Below are 12,710 nucleotides of genomic sequence, written 5' to 3'. Positions count from 1 at the left end.
ACCAAGGCAGGAGGAGTGCACTGTTAATTTAGTCCCACTTCTCCACAGGTCACAACGTATATTTAAATTTCCCCACTTACCGAAACTCTCAATCAGATACTCTATTTTTCTCCCGGAATAAAGCACACCAACCAGGTTTCTTTAATAAACAACAGAATTATCTGTTTATTATAAACCAAGTCTTTAACCAATATGAAGTAAACATATGCACAAACTGAACTATTAAAGTCCCTTATTTTTATCCCAGCCCTCACGCGCACACATACATACAAAACCGGTTAACCTGAAGAAAAAAGGAATTACAAAGAAATAGGAATTAAAAAAAACTTGTACTGAAAAGTAGTTACAGAAGATGTCCTTGGTTTTGGTGAGGTGTCCCAAAGGCGAATAGGTGGCTGCCACTAGGAATCTTCCTAAAACAGTCCTTTCCAGACAATGTTGATGAACAGTCTGGGCAGGCTTTCAAAAGATGCAGCTACAGAAGGCTTCACATAGATTTTACATCAGGTCTGCAGCAACAAAGGTTTCAATTCTCACACATTCGATGCAAGATTCTTTCAAAGATCCAAGCTTTCTGTAGACATGAAGGATTTATTCAAATACAGGAGGCAATAGTAAATACACTTGACACAGGATTTGCTTTTCAAGAGAACGATGGGCTGGCTGGATTTTCTGTTCTCCTGGCAGGTCAATAAGTAAATTCCAACCTTCTGCTTTTTAGCCAAATCAACTGGCTTTTTTTTTTAAACAGTTCAAAATGAAACCAAAACTGTTCAGCAATCCTGTGACCGCTATAAATCGTGATCTGTCATTTCTTTGTAAACATCTGTCTGTTCAGGTCATAATACAATCACCTGCTGGGTTCTTTGCAAACAGATACTTTCCAGTAAGATTTGTTTACTGGTCAATCTTCTGTTGACCTTCCTTTTAAGAAAAACACCCAAAGTTCAGCAATCTCCAAGATTCCAGCATCCAGTAAATTCTTTTCAGTTTGTCAAGTATAGATTCTCAAGTTTTAACAAAAAATGGAAACCCTCGTAACAATGTGCTTCTGCATCTCCTGTTACCATCCATGGTGGCTCTTGAATCTCTTAACAGTTTTCAGAAGGACAAACTCCTCCTCATTAGTCGTGGGTTTAACATATGGAGTGTTGAATAAGAAAGCAGTAGATATTCTGCTACTAACACAATGTTTTTTGTGAATATAAGTATCATATTCCATAAAATGTCGGGATGCCGTATTGTGTTCATTAACTAGTTGTTCCTGTGTGCAGGAATTGGAAGCTGCAGTCACCATACAGTTGGTGGTTTGTCAAGTCAAACCCTGAGTGGTACAGTCACCGAGCTGTTCATCCCCTTCCTGCAACAAGAAGGTGAGTGACTCAAGTTGTCTACACTTCAGATAGTGGGTAGTGAATTTTTCAGACTTTTTTTTTCTGATGAGACTTAATGCATCTTTTTTAAGCACAAGAACAATTGAGGATGAGGAAAAAAATGCCTGAGCTCATCCCTCTCATATCGTAAGACTTCCAGCTTGATGTCCAACACCATTCTGAACGCGCCCTCAGTATTTGCCTTCATTATTCTTCTTAGCCTATTCTTACAAACATTTATTATCCTTTTGAGCACGTTCTAATTGAGATGTTTAAGCTGATTAATGGAGTTGATAGGGTAGGTGGAGAGAAGCTATTTCTTCTGGTGTGGGGACTCCTTCACGAGAGGTCATTACTGTAAAATCAGAGCTAGGCTGTTCAGAAGTAACATCAGGAAATACTTCACACAAAGGGAACTGGAAGTCTGGATAACTCCCTTTTCATTCTCTTCCCTTCCCCACCAAGCCCCAAAAATGAGATTGAGGCTGAAGTGGGTCATTTGAAAATCTCATAACTGATAGATTTTTGTTGGGTTAGGTTATTAAGGGATTTGGAGCCAAAGTGGGTGAATGGAGTTGTTACAGATCAGCCATGGTCGAATTGAATGGCAGAACAGGCTTCAGAGACTGAATGCCCTCCCCCACCTCACCCACCACCTGTTCTTGTATTCCTCACATTTTCTTTTCAATAATTTAAAATCCTCTGATCCGATGTATTCTGTGTTTGCCTTAATAAATCATTTTAATACCTTATCTGCAGTACCTTGGTACGGTTGTTGTTGTTCTTCAGACCGTGGAGCTTGAGCTTGTCTAGTTGTTCCCCATAGCTCCTCACCTCCTTTTGGGGTGAATCGTGTTATTATTTGAACACTATACAATGCACATATGTCCTTTCTGGCACCGAGAGCGCAGCATTGAGCTCAGTGCTTTGGATGTGTTTTGATCAATGCATGTTCAGTAAGTATGTCCACCAAGAAATACTTTCCCCATGAAAAAACTGCAAAAATCCAGTACAAATAAAGCTTTAAAATCACACTTGATCAGCACATCTTATCACCTGTTCCATGGGAAAATGAACATACTTATATTAAACAGTGGGATCTTGAGTCATGCGTTTGTACTGTAGTCTGTATTCTGCAAAGATAGGAATGAGATCTAGAAGAAAGCTGAGTTAAAGAAGAAGAAAAGTAAGAAAAGTGGTTAGCACTGCAGCCTCACAGCTCCAGGGACCCGGGTTCGATTCTGGGTACTGCCTGTGCGGAGTTTGCCAGTTCTCCCTGTGAACACGTGGGTTTTTGCCGGGTGCTCCGGTTTCCTCCCACAGCCAATGACTTGCAGGTGATGGGTAAATTGACCGTTGTAAATTGCCCCTAGTGTAGGTAGGTGATGGGGAATATGGGATTACTATAGGGTTAGTATAAATGGGTGGTTGTTGGTCGGAACAGACTCGGTGGGCCGAAGGACCTGTTTCAGTGCTGTATCTCTAAATTAAAAATAAATTAAATAAATAAATTGGATCCAATATGGACAGCACGGTGTGTTCAGTGCAGTGTTGGTAATGAGAAATTTGGGCACTCCTGTTTACAAACGATTTTTTAAAAAATTAAAAGGTAAAGTTACTTTTTTTGATCACAATATGCTTATAATGCTTGTTGATCTGTGCCGCTCCCCCATGACCATTCTGTATAAGCCCTATATTCCTGCTTTACCTTCTTGCCATGTATCTGGGGTCTCTTTTCATTGGATAATTTTAGAGTTCGAGAAGATATGGTTTGAGGCGCTGTCTATCTGGCATGTTTTCTCACTGCCTTGACTCATCCTAAAGGGATTTTAAAAGATTTGAAAATTCTGCTCCAACCTCCTTAGATAACTGAAGCAAGTTAAGCAAATAAGATGTGAGCGTGATTTCAAACTGGTGAAAGAAAAGTTTGGGGCTGATGTCAGGAATCATCTCTTGGGCGGTTTAAGATTTAGAGAGGGCCTCTGTGCAGCGTAGTGAAGTCAAAAGCCTTGGAGTCGTTTAGGGCAGTGGTTCTCAGTGTGATCTGTGGGCTGGTCTAAAATAGAAGTCACTGGCGCACAACGCCATGGCTGAGGCTGTTAGAGAGAACAGACCAAAACCTTCATCCCATCACTTGTGTGACATTACAGAACCAGACTAGCTCCTGTATGCGCGGCACCAGTATTGCACGAGCATCAACAATGCAGTTTTTGTAAGCAAGATTTATGTTGCTGTTGATTTTGTTTGAATATAGACATAAAACAAGTATTAGTTTATCAGAAAATTACTGTGATGATTTTATAACAATGTTTCAAATAAATGTGTTCTTTTGTATTAATGTTTATAAAATAAAAATGTTTGTTTTTGTTTCTGGCATAAATTAGTTTCCATGCATATAAGTTTATTACATTTAGTAGCAAAAACACAGTAAAATATTTATAGTTTACATAAGTTCATATTAATGGAGAGCCAGCATGGACTTAATGGGCCTTCTGTGCCATAAATGACTCTGACTCTATAATTCTGATGTATTTTATGTGGGGTAGGATTGGTAGGTGGTGCATGGGGTCTTTTGCCCTACCTAAGTGGTGCGGATGAAAGAGTTTGAGAACCACTGATTTAGGGGATGATTGGGTAGCGTTACAGCCGTTGTAGGTTTTTCTAGATGTATGAGGCACGATGAGGTGAATGACTTCTCTTTTGTATCTATCTGATGTAGCTGAGTGAATGTAATCATAACATGGTGCGTGCTCTCCCTGCAGTTCATGAGGGCACATTGCTTCATGCCATCTCTGTCCTTGCACTCTGGTGTAGCAAGTTCACCACTGAGGTTCCCAAGAAGCTAGTAGAATGGTTCAAGAAGGCCTTCACCCTAAAAAGCTCCACATCTGCTATCAGACATGCTTACCTGCAGTGTATGCTCGTCTCATTCCGTGGTGAGTACGGTTTAAAAAACAATCCTGCATAGGTTTGTATTTGTTGGTGACACTTGATGTCTCCTGATAATGTGTCTGCACTGATAGGTTGGAAATCTTTTCAGAGTTCACTGGTCCAGCCTAAAGTGATTTGGTGCACAAAGATTGCACTGTCTATATAGTCTATTAAGTGGCTCGTGTCTGTGGTGATTCCCCCTATATTTTTCACATCAGCAGCCACTAGCTCATGTAGTGAGTGGGCTGTCTTAGTAGGATATTGGTAAACCTCCTTCCATTTGCCTGAACTAGAGCCTTGCAGCACTAGATGAGACTTGGAGTTTAGAAACAGTTAGCTGAAATACACCACCAAGGAATAGCATGGAGGACCCAGTGGAACCCAAGAATAAGTCTAAGAAACTGTGTTGGGAGGAGAAGATTGGAGCTGTGGCCTGATTTTCCAGGCAAGAATTACAGCTTCCTAAACTCCATTTGTCTGTATTAATCCAGGCATAAGTGGTGCGCATAACTGCAATGATGGCTCTCAAAACTATTACCCATGTGAATAAGATGCAGATATTAACATATTCCCCATGCAGATGAAAGGATCTTGCACACCTGGGTAAGAACTTAAGGATTTCCAGTAACCCTTCAGACAAAACTCGTCATTGAGTTTTTAAAAAAATTGCAGCTCAAAATTTGAAGTACAGTTGCTGTACTCATTAATAAACTGTCAATAATGACTAATTATCAGTCTTCTAACACAAAATTTTTGTTAATTCATTCTCTGGATATACCTGGCATTTATTGTCCATCCCAAGTTGCTCTAGTGGTGGAATGCTTTTTTTTGCAGAAGAAAAGACTTGAATTTATATAGCACCTTTCATGACCACCGGGTGTCCTAAAGTGCTTTGCAGCCAATGAAGTACTTTCTGAATTGCAGTCACTGTTGTAATGTAGGAAATGTGACAGCCAATTTGCACACTTCAAGCTCCCATAAACAGCAGTGTGGTAATGGCTGGATAACCTGTTTTTGTGATGTTGATCGTGGAATAAATATTAACCAGCACACCACAGATAACTCCCCTGTTCTTCGAAATAGTGCCGTAGGATCTTTTATATTCACCCGAGATCGCAGACAAGGCCTTCGTTTAATGTCACGTGCAAAAGACGGCACCAACAGTACAGCAGTCCCTCAGTACTGCACTGGAGTGTCAGCCTTGATTTTTGTGCTCATGTCCTGGAGTAGGACTTGAACCCAGAGTGAGAGTGCTGCCAACTGAGCCACAGCTGAGACACAACTCAGTATATTGCTAGGTCACTTAAGAGGGAAGTTGAGAGTCAGTGGCTTTGGTGTGAAGTTGCATATAGGCCAGACCAGGTAAAAATGACAGGTTTCCTTCCCAGTTGCATTTTTATGACGATCCCAACAACTTCAAGAGTCATTTTTAATTATTTATTTCCAAATTCCTTTGTAAACTGAATTCAAGTCCTCAAACTCTGCAGGTAGAGATACGACGGACCAAGTGGCCTCTTTCTGTGCCGTAAACTTTCTTTGATTCTATGAAACTCCCACGATCGGACTTAAATTTGTGTTCTCTGGGTTATTAGTTCTAGTCTCTGGATTACTAATTAAGTAACATAACCATTATGCAACTGTTGTTCTTGCCTAACACTGAAAAAGACATCAGAATCACAAAGCACATCCCTTCTGTAAAAATGTGTTGGAAGTTGGGATCACAAATTGAACAGGCCTCTTACTAGTCAGCTTACCTCAAGCTGGTCTTATTCACTTTATAATACTGCTTGGGAATTTTCTCCCACTTGGCACTATCAATCTAGTGGGGCAGCTAGTTATCCAAGAATCTTTTTGGTTACTTCCTCAACCTTTCTTTCTTGACTTTAACTATAGCATTACAGTGCATATTTGTACTTCATAGCGTAGCAAGTGATGATACAGAATAGTCCTCAGTTGCACCAAAGCTTTTATAAGACCGTGGTTTTTACCTGTTAGTGCAGACACAAGAAGGTAGGGAGGAGGGTGGTGGTGGTGGGGAGGAAGGGTGAATCCATGTCCTTTCAAAGGCACAAGGTTTTTAGTGACACCCTCATTGGGACACAGCCTTTCTCTTTGTGCATAATGATTAAATTTCATTCGAAGGTTGAGGAAGTCGCAAAGGTGTATGTGATTTAGTAATATTTATCAAGACAATGTATTTATTTCTGTCTGGATGGTTTTGTAAACATGTTTGCTGTTTTCACTGACTCGTGCACTGACGAATAGTCCTTTTTAAAAGAAAAAATTCAGCAACAACGTTCTCACTCACAGTTGAGAGATACTTTTCCACCCAATCAGGTGACACTTTACTTCAAGCGTTAGAACTATTGCCGCTGTTCCTGCAGACTGTCGAAAAGGTGGCCTCACAGAGTACCCAGATTCCCATAGTAACTGAAGGTGTTGCAGCTGCTGTTCTGATCTGCAGACTATCTTTGGTGGACACAACAGTTGGTAAGAGGTTGTTTGCTCTTTGGTCTCACGATAATTGAAGTTAGGATTCCAGTTCAGTTTCTGTGCACGTGGTTTACTTGGGATGGGATAGATATTGAAGAAACAACTTGCACTCATAGTGCCTTTCACAACCTCAGGGCATTCTAAAATGTTCTACAGCCAATAAAGTATTTTTGAAGTGTAGTCACTGTTGTAATGTAGGGAAACACAGCGACCAATTTGCGTACAGTAAGGTTTCAGAAACAGAATTGACAGAAAACATCACTAAAACCGATAACAATAAATTTGACCAGGACACTAGGAGAATTCCCATGCTTTTCCTCAAATAGTACCATGGGATCTTTTATGTCTGTCTGAAAGCTGGTAACTCAGACAGTGCAGCACGTCCTCAGTACTGTACTAATGTGTCAGCCAAGTTTTTGTGCTCAATTTTACAGACTGGGGCTTGAATTCGCCACCTTCTGATTTAGAAGCAAGGGTGGCATTGTCTGGTATAAAGCTGGTGTTATCTGAGACCCGGTGGCATCAGAGACTCACATTTTGTGAATCTTGCAAGTGTTATCAGACTCCACTTGTGTGCAGCTATGGAGGCCTTGGTTAGGGCCATTGACTAAAATAAAAGAAGTGAAGTATTGTACATTTTTGATTGCTGCTTTCTAGAGACCACAGTTATATACGTAGGTGTGTTTATAATGCAGAGATTGCTTGTCATGTAATGTCCCTGAACTTGATCTTTAACTATGTTGACTGCCACTATGCCTAATTAGTAGAAGCTAGGAGTGAACTCCCTTGATGTAACTACATATGCTTGGCTTTTCATGTGATGACTGTGCTTCTGTCGCCACTTCAGGTGGTTTCTTGGTCGCAGATGTCCACTTCAGTTTCAGTAACACACTTAATTGTACTTAGTGGTCACAGTCACAAAGTTAAGCAAAGACAGGAGGTTAGCTGTGTGACTACACAACCCCAACTTTGACTGTAAAATAGAAGGGGGACTTATTTCTCCCTCTTTCCAACCCCTTCTTCAGGATGTTGGATATCTTCAACTTAGCACTTAGTTTGTCAGGAAAATTTAATTAAAGACAATTGTAGGAGAATATGGCTTTAAATTAAATTGCAAGTCATACATTTTATATTGTTTTAACTTTATTTTCAGAGACCAAGTTGACAACTTTCTGGCCATTACTTTTAGATGAGAAGAAACAGTTCTTTACCTCAGAGAAATTCCTGTCTCTCGCTTCTGAGGATGGTGAGTGCCTGTAATTTATGATAAACATTGTTCAGGTTGCTCTCACCCTATTGGTGTTTTCTGAACAGTATTAACATTTTGTTGCTTGTGCCAATTAAAGCAGAGCTGTCATCAGACTCACCTCCGCAGCATTGCCTCAGTATTCACTGTGATGTCATAATGTGACCAACATGTGCTCAAGTGAGCTGAGAAGCTGAAATTGTTCCCACCTCTGCAGATAGCAAAGTGGCCCTTCCTGAACCACTGTGATAACACAGTTAAAAGACCATTCAACAGCTGTAGAAACCATAGTTCAATATAATCAGGCTTTGCAACAGCAGGAGGCAATTCTGAGTTTTAAAAAAGGCTATTTTTTTAAATTTACCCTTCATTGCACTCGCATGAAACCAGCAACAACAACTTGCATTTGTATAGCATTTGTAGCATGGTAAATTATCCCAATATGCATCACAGAGGTGCTGAGTTGATGGGATGCCTCTGTAGAGGGGTCACTATATTATTGGGAGTTTACCTGTGTAACCAGGCTGAAATAGATTGCATGCCAGCTGGAGTGCAGTCAGATGCCTGTACACTTGGGTTAGGGCGAAGAGGAATGGAATGTTAAAGAAGTTCTAGGGAACTGGCTATCACTAAGAAATTATTGGGAAGTGTTGGTGAGGTTCTGTGAGAGTAGAAGCTGGCAAATATAGTAGCCTATGCTTAAACTGGCACAGACAGTTATAATAGATCCAATAGTCTAACATAAAATAAAAGTTATTCTAATGGGCATGCTGAAGTAACTCAATTGAAGAGAACCAGCATGGAATTAGAAAAGGAAGTTCCAAACTGCCTTGACTTTCAGGATGTCACATAAAATAAATAACAGAACTCCCCATGAATTTAGACTTTCACATTTTTTAGACACATTTCCACATAATATTTCTGACCAAATAAAAATCTACAGTGAATGCAAGGTGGATATAACACTTGGCTGGACAGTGGTGATGAGAGATGTAATGACAAAACTAAGGGCAGGTGTCATGTGGAAACTCACAACGGGCACTGCTTGGACTTTAATGATCTGGATTGTGAAACCAGTTGTAAGCTGGTCCAATCTGCTGATCTCCCAACTATGGAGGCACCAAGGATGCAAAAAAAATTATCAAAGAACTTAGAAGGTTATGCAGTGAGATGCATTGCACATGGAATCTAACACTGATGTAAATTTGAAGTACTCTGGATAGTTTGAAAAATATGTAAGACACATGGTGCATAGAATTGGATTAGCACAGGGAGACGTGGAAAAGAATCTGGGATTCATAGTAGAATGTTTTGTTGAGTCAATGTAGCACGCTAATTTGAAAAGATAGTGTCGGAAGCATGGCCGGAAAAGTGGAATCTAAGGCTACAGAAGTTATTGCTAAATCTTTAAGTGTAACCTTACAAGTGCACTGTCAAGTATTGTTCAGTTTTTGATTATGCCAAAAAGGGGAGAGCAAAGAGAAAGGAAGCTAATTCCAAGTTTGTTTATTTAGAGATACAGCACTGAAACAGGCCCTTTGGCCCACCGAGTCTGTGCCGACCAACAACCACCCATTTATACTAATCCTACATTAATCCCATATTCCCTACCACATCCCCACCATTCTCCTACCACCTACCTACACTAGGGGCAATTTACAATGGCCAATTTACCTATCAACCTGCAACTCTCTGGCTGTGGGAGGAAACCCGAGCACCCGGAGGAAACCCACGCGGTCACAGGGAGAACTTGCAAACTCCGCACAGGCAGTACCCAGAACTGAACCTGGGTCGCTGGAGCTGTGTGGCTGCGGTGCTAACTACTGCGCCACCCAAGGGGGATGAGCCTTAATAAGAGGTTAGAGAAGTTTAAGTTTTATAACTTTTTTTTTCAAAATAGGTGGTTAAGGAAGACTGCCTCAAACAGCACAATGAGGTGAACCATATTCAATGATAAAAATAACTAGAGCACATTTATATTACCCCAAAGTACCCCAAGAAAGTCAGGCCCAAGCACACCAATGAAAATTCATGTAGTAAATTTAGAATAGATTTACTCAGTGATAAATATTTAGACTAGCCTACTAAGCAAGGTAAAAGAGGTCATGATGGGAGCTAATGTGCCAGAGGTGGGACTTCTGGTGACTTGGAATAAATGGATTTTCTCTTCTCTTACCTTTTGTGCCTGTGAAATTTTGTTAGGTGAAAGAAAAAAGTGTTTGTATCTGTGTAATTGATTCCACTTAGTTCCTCTCTCCTTTCTCATTGATTATTTTTCTTTGCTCCACAGCTCTTTGCACAGTGTTGAAACTCGCTGAGAGACTACTTTTGGACCTTCCAGAAATCAAGGGCCAGTATGTATTAATTTCACTTTCACATAGAGCTCCAAATTGTTCTGAACACCCACACGATCTGTGTGTTCATCAACATGAGCAATCTGCATGTTTGTAGCTGGACTGCAGGTTAATGAGCCCTCCAGCACAGAAGTTTAGAACTCCTAACCTGTCATGGAACTGAGTTTCTTTGACCCAGTATGATGTGTAGAGGTGTGTGATCTTGTGTAGTTACAGGTTACATTCCTTCTTGAACAGGATGGTAAAAGTAGACTCTAAAGCTACTCCAAGTGTCCAAGGGCTTGAGTAAGGCCCTTCAATGATCTGTTGGTAACCCCAATAAATGCATTTTCAATCTTTTATAATATAGAATTGTTTTCCAACTCTGTTTTAATTTCAAGAAATACTCCAAGATGAATTTTGTGATTAACACAGGCCATCAATACTAACCTGTTAATTTATGTAGTAACCTGCTCCTTGTGTTGTTTCTAAGACTTGTTTTGAGCATGTAAATATGCTGGGTGACACATCCCTTCACTGCAGATTGTGTGATCTTTGCTATTTACAGGATGTACCACAAAGCCCTGGTGGTTGTGCTGCTGAATAAAACGTGGCGAGTTCGGAAACAGGCTCAGCAGACAGTCAGGAAGTTGCTGTCATCTCTGGGTGGTGTTAAACTAGCATATGGGCTACTGGAGGAGCTCCAAATTGTTCTGAACACCCACAAGGTCTGTAGTTTCTATTAGTGAATAAGCAATTCACATGGTTAAATTGGTGTGCAGTTTAGTTTAGAGATACAGCACTGAAACAGGCCCTTCGGCCCACCGAGTCTGTGCCGACCATCAACCACCCATTTATACTAATCCTACACTAATCCCATATTCCTACCACATCCCCACCTGTCCCTATATTTCCCTACCACCTACCTATACTAGTGGCAATTTATAATGGCCAATTTACCTATCAACCTGCAAGTCTTTGGCATGTGAAAGGAAACCGGAGCACCCGGAGGAAACCCACGTAGACACAGGGAGAACTTGCAAACTCCAGACAGGCAGTACCCAGAATTGAACCCGGGTCGCTGGAGCTGTGAGGCTGCGGTGCTAACCACTGCGCCACTGTTGTTTCAACATCTTTGAAATATTAGTAGAAAATTGAAAAAGCATCATTTTATTATTCCTACACATTATGCTTCTTTGAGATATTTTAAATGTTAATAGACTTGTGACAATATGTGATGTGGGATAAAAGACATAGCTGGGCACCCATTCTTTCTGTGTTCATTCAGAACATAAGTATGCAGCTTCCTGCCCAGTGAAAGAGAGAGATTCAAACAAACACCTTTTGAGAACTGCTGATGAGTCCCGAGTCAAGTTTCACACAAAGCCAAAAAATAACATTGGGTAAATGTCTGTGAATGGTAGCACAAAGCTTTTCCTGACCCAGGACAAATTCAGCACCAAAAAGGTGTGCTAGAGGAAATACATGACATCAGGTGGTGATTCCTTGTCCCATTTCTTAGTTTTGATACTGGGACTTAAGCAAAACTACACATGAAACAGTCATTAATATACTTCCATATTGCGAGCTTTTACTGCTGTGCATTGATCATTTATATATTGCAAACTGAGGATGTCTAGGTTTGGGCTTTTTAAGCAGCAAATGTTTGATGGGAAGGAATGCTTTCTTTGACTGATCCACTGGCTTCCCCCTTCACTAAAACAGTAATGAGCAGTGAGGACAGTCCTGTAAAATTCTTACTATGTGAGTAGCTATTACATGCCAGCATTACATCTACATTTAGTTTGTCATTGATCTGTAGTGAGCTGCATGGATGATTTCACATTGCCGGTAAAGGAGAGTTGGCCTCTTATTTTGCTGTATTAAATCACAAATCAAAATAATATTGTCCTTCCACTAGGTGATCCCTCCGGAAGAGTTAGTGACCGAGTCAGGCGAGCCAACAGAAGCTGGGAAATCTTATATCCCACCCCGCGTGCTGCTAGAGGCATTGTGTGTAATAACAACTATTCCAGGATTGGAGAATGATGTCAACGAGGCTGAGAAATTGGCCAGAGAAATTGTGTTTGTGGCACATCACCCTTCCATAGGTGAGAGTCATTAAATTGCACTTATTCTGAAGGATGTCAGTAGCTTGAGTGCTTAAACTTAATTAACATGTTGCAAATTATAGGCACTGTCAACATAACTTGTGTTCCCAAATATAGAAAAGCAAAAGAAATACTGCCTGAACTGTACATTACTGTTTTTTTGATAATATATGTTCTAAATTGTTTAGTAACCAGCCTCTATTTAGTAGAATTGTTACTATTT

At 40.5% G+C, this 12,710-nt stretch overlaps 1 protein-coding gene across 1 annotated transcript in view; it reads left to right on the top strand.

The window, feature by feature from the left end:
• Window positions 1-12,710, top strand: part of gcn1 (GCN1 activator of EIF2AK4) — a 160,775-nt gene that overhangs the window by 34,101 nt on the left and 113,964 nt on the right. The window contains exons 13-19 of the mRNA XM_068055358.1: window positions 1,275-1,373; window positions 4,136-4,309; window positions 6,642-6,794; window positions 7,951-8,043; window positions 10,334-10,397; window positions 10,945-11,104; window positions 12,298-12,487. Coding sequence (XP_067911459.1) covers window positions 1,275-1,373; window positions 4,136-4,309; window positions 6,642-6,794; window positions 7,951-8,043; window positions 10,334-10,397; window positions 10,945-11,104; window positions 12,298-12,487 — 933 coding nt within the window. The remainder of the gene's footprint in view (window positions 1-1,274; window positions 1,374-4,135; window positions 4,310-6,641; window positions 6,795-7,950; window positions 8,044-10,333; window positions 10,398-10,944; window positions 11,105-12,297; window positions 12,488-12,710) is intronic.

This window comes from Heterodontus francisci, chromosome 23 (assembly GCF_036365525.1).
Source record: "Heterodontus francisci isolate sHetFra1 chromosome 23, sHetFra1.hap1, whole genome shotgun sequence".
Classification (NCBI taxonomy): Eukaryota; Metazoa; Chordata; class Chondrichthyes; order Heterodontiformes; family Heterodontidae; genus Heterodontus; species Heterodontus francisci.
The sequence above is the reverse complement of the archived record's forward strand: the minus strand, read 5'-3'. Positions and strand labels throughout refer to the sequence as shown.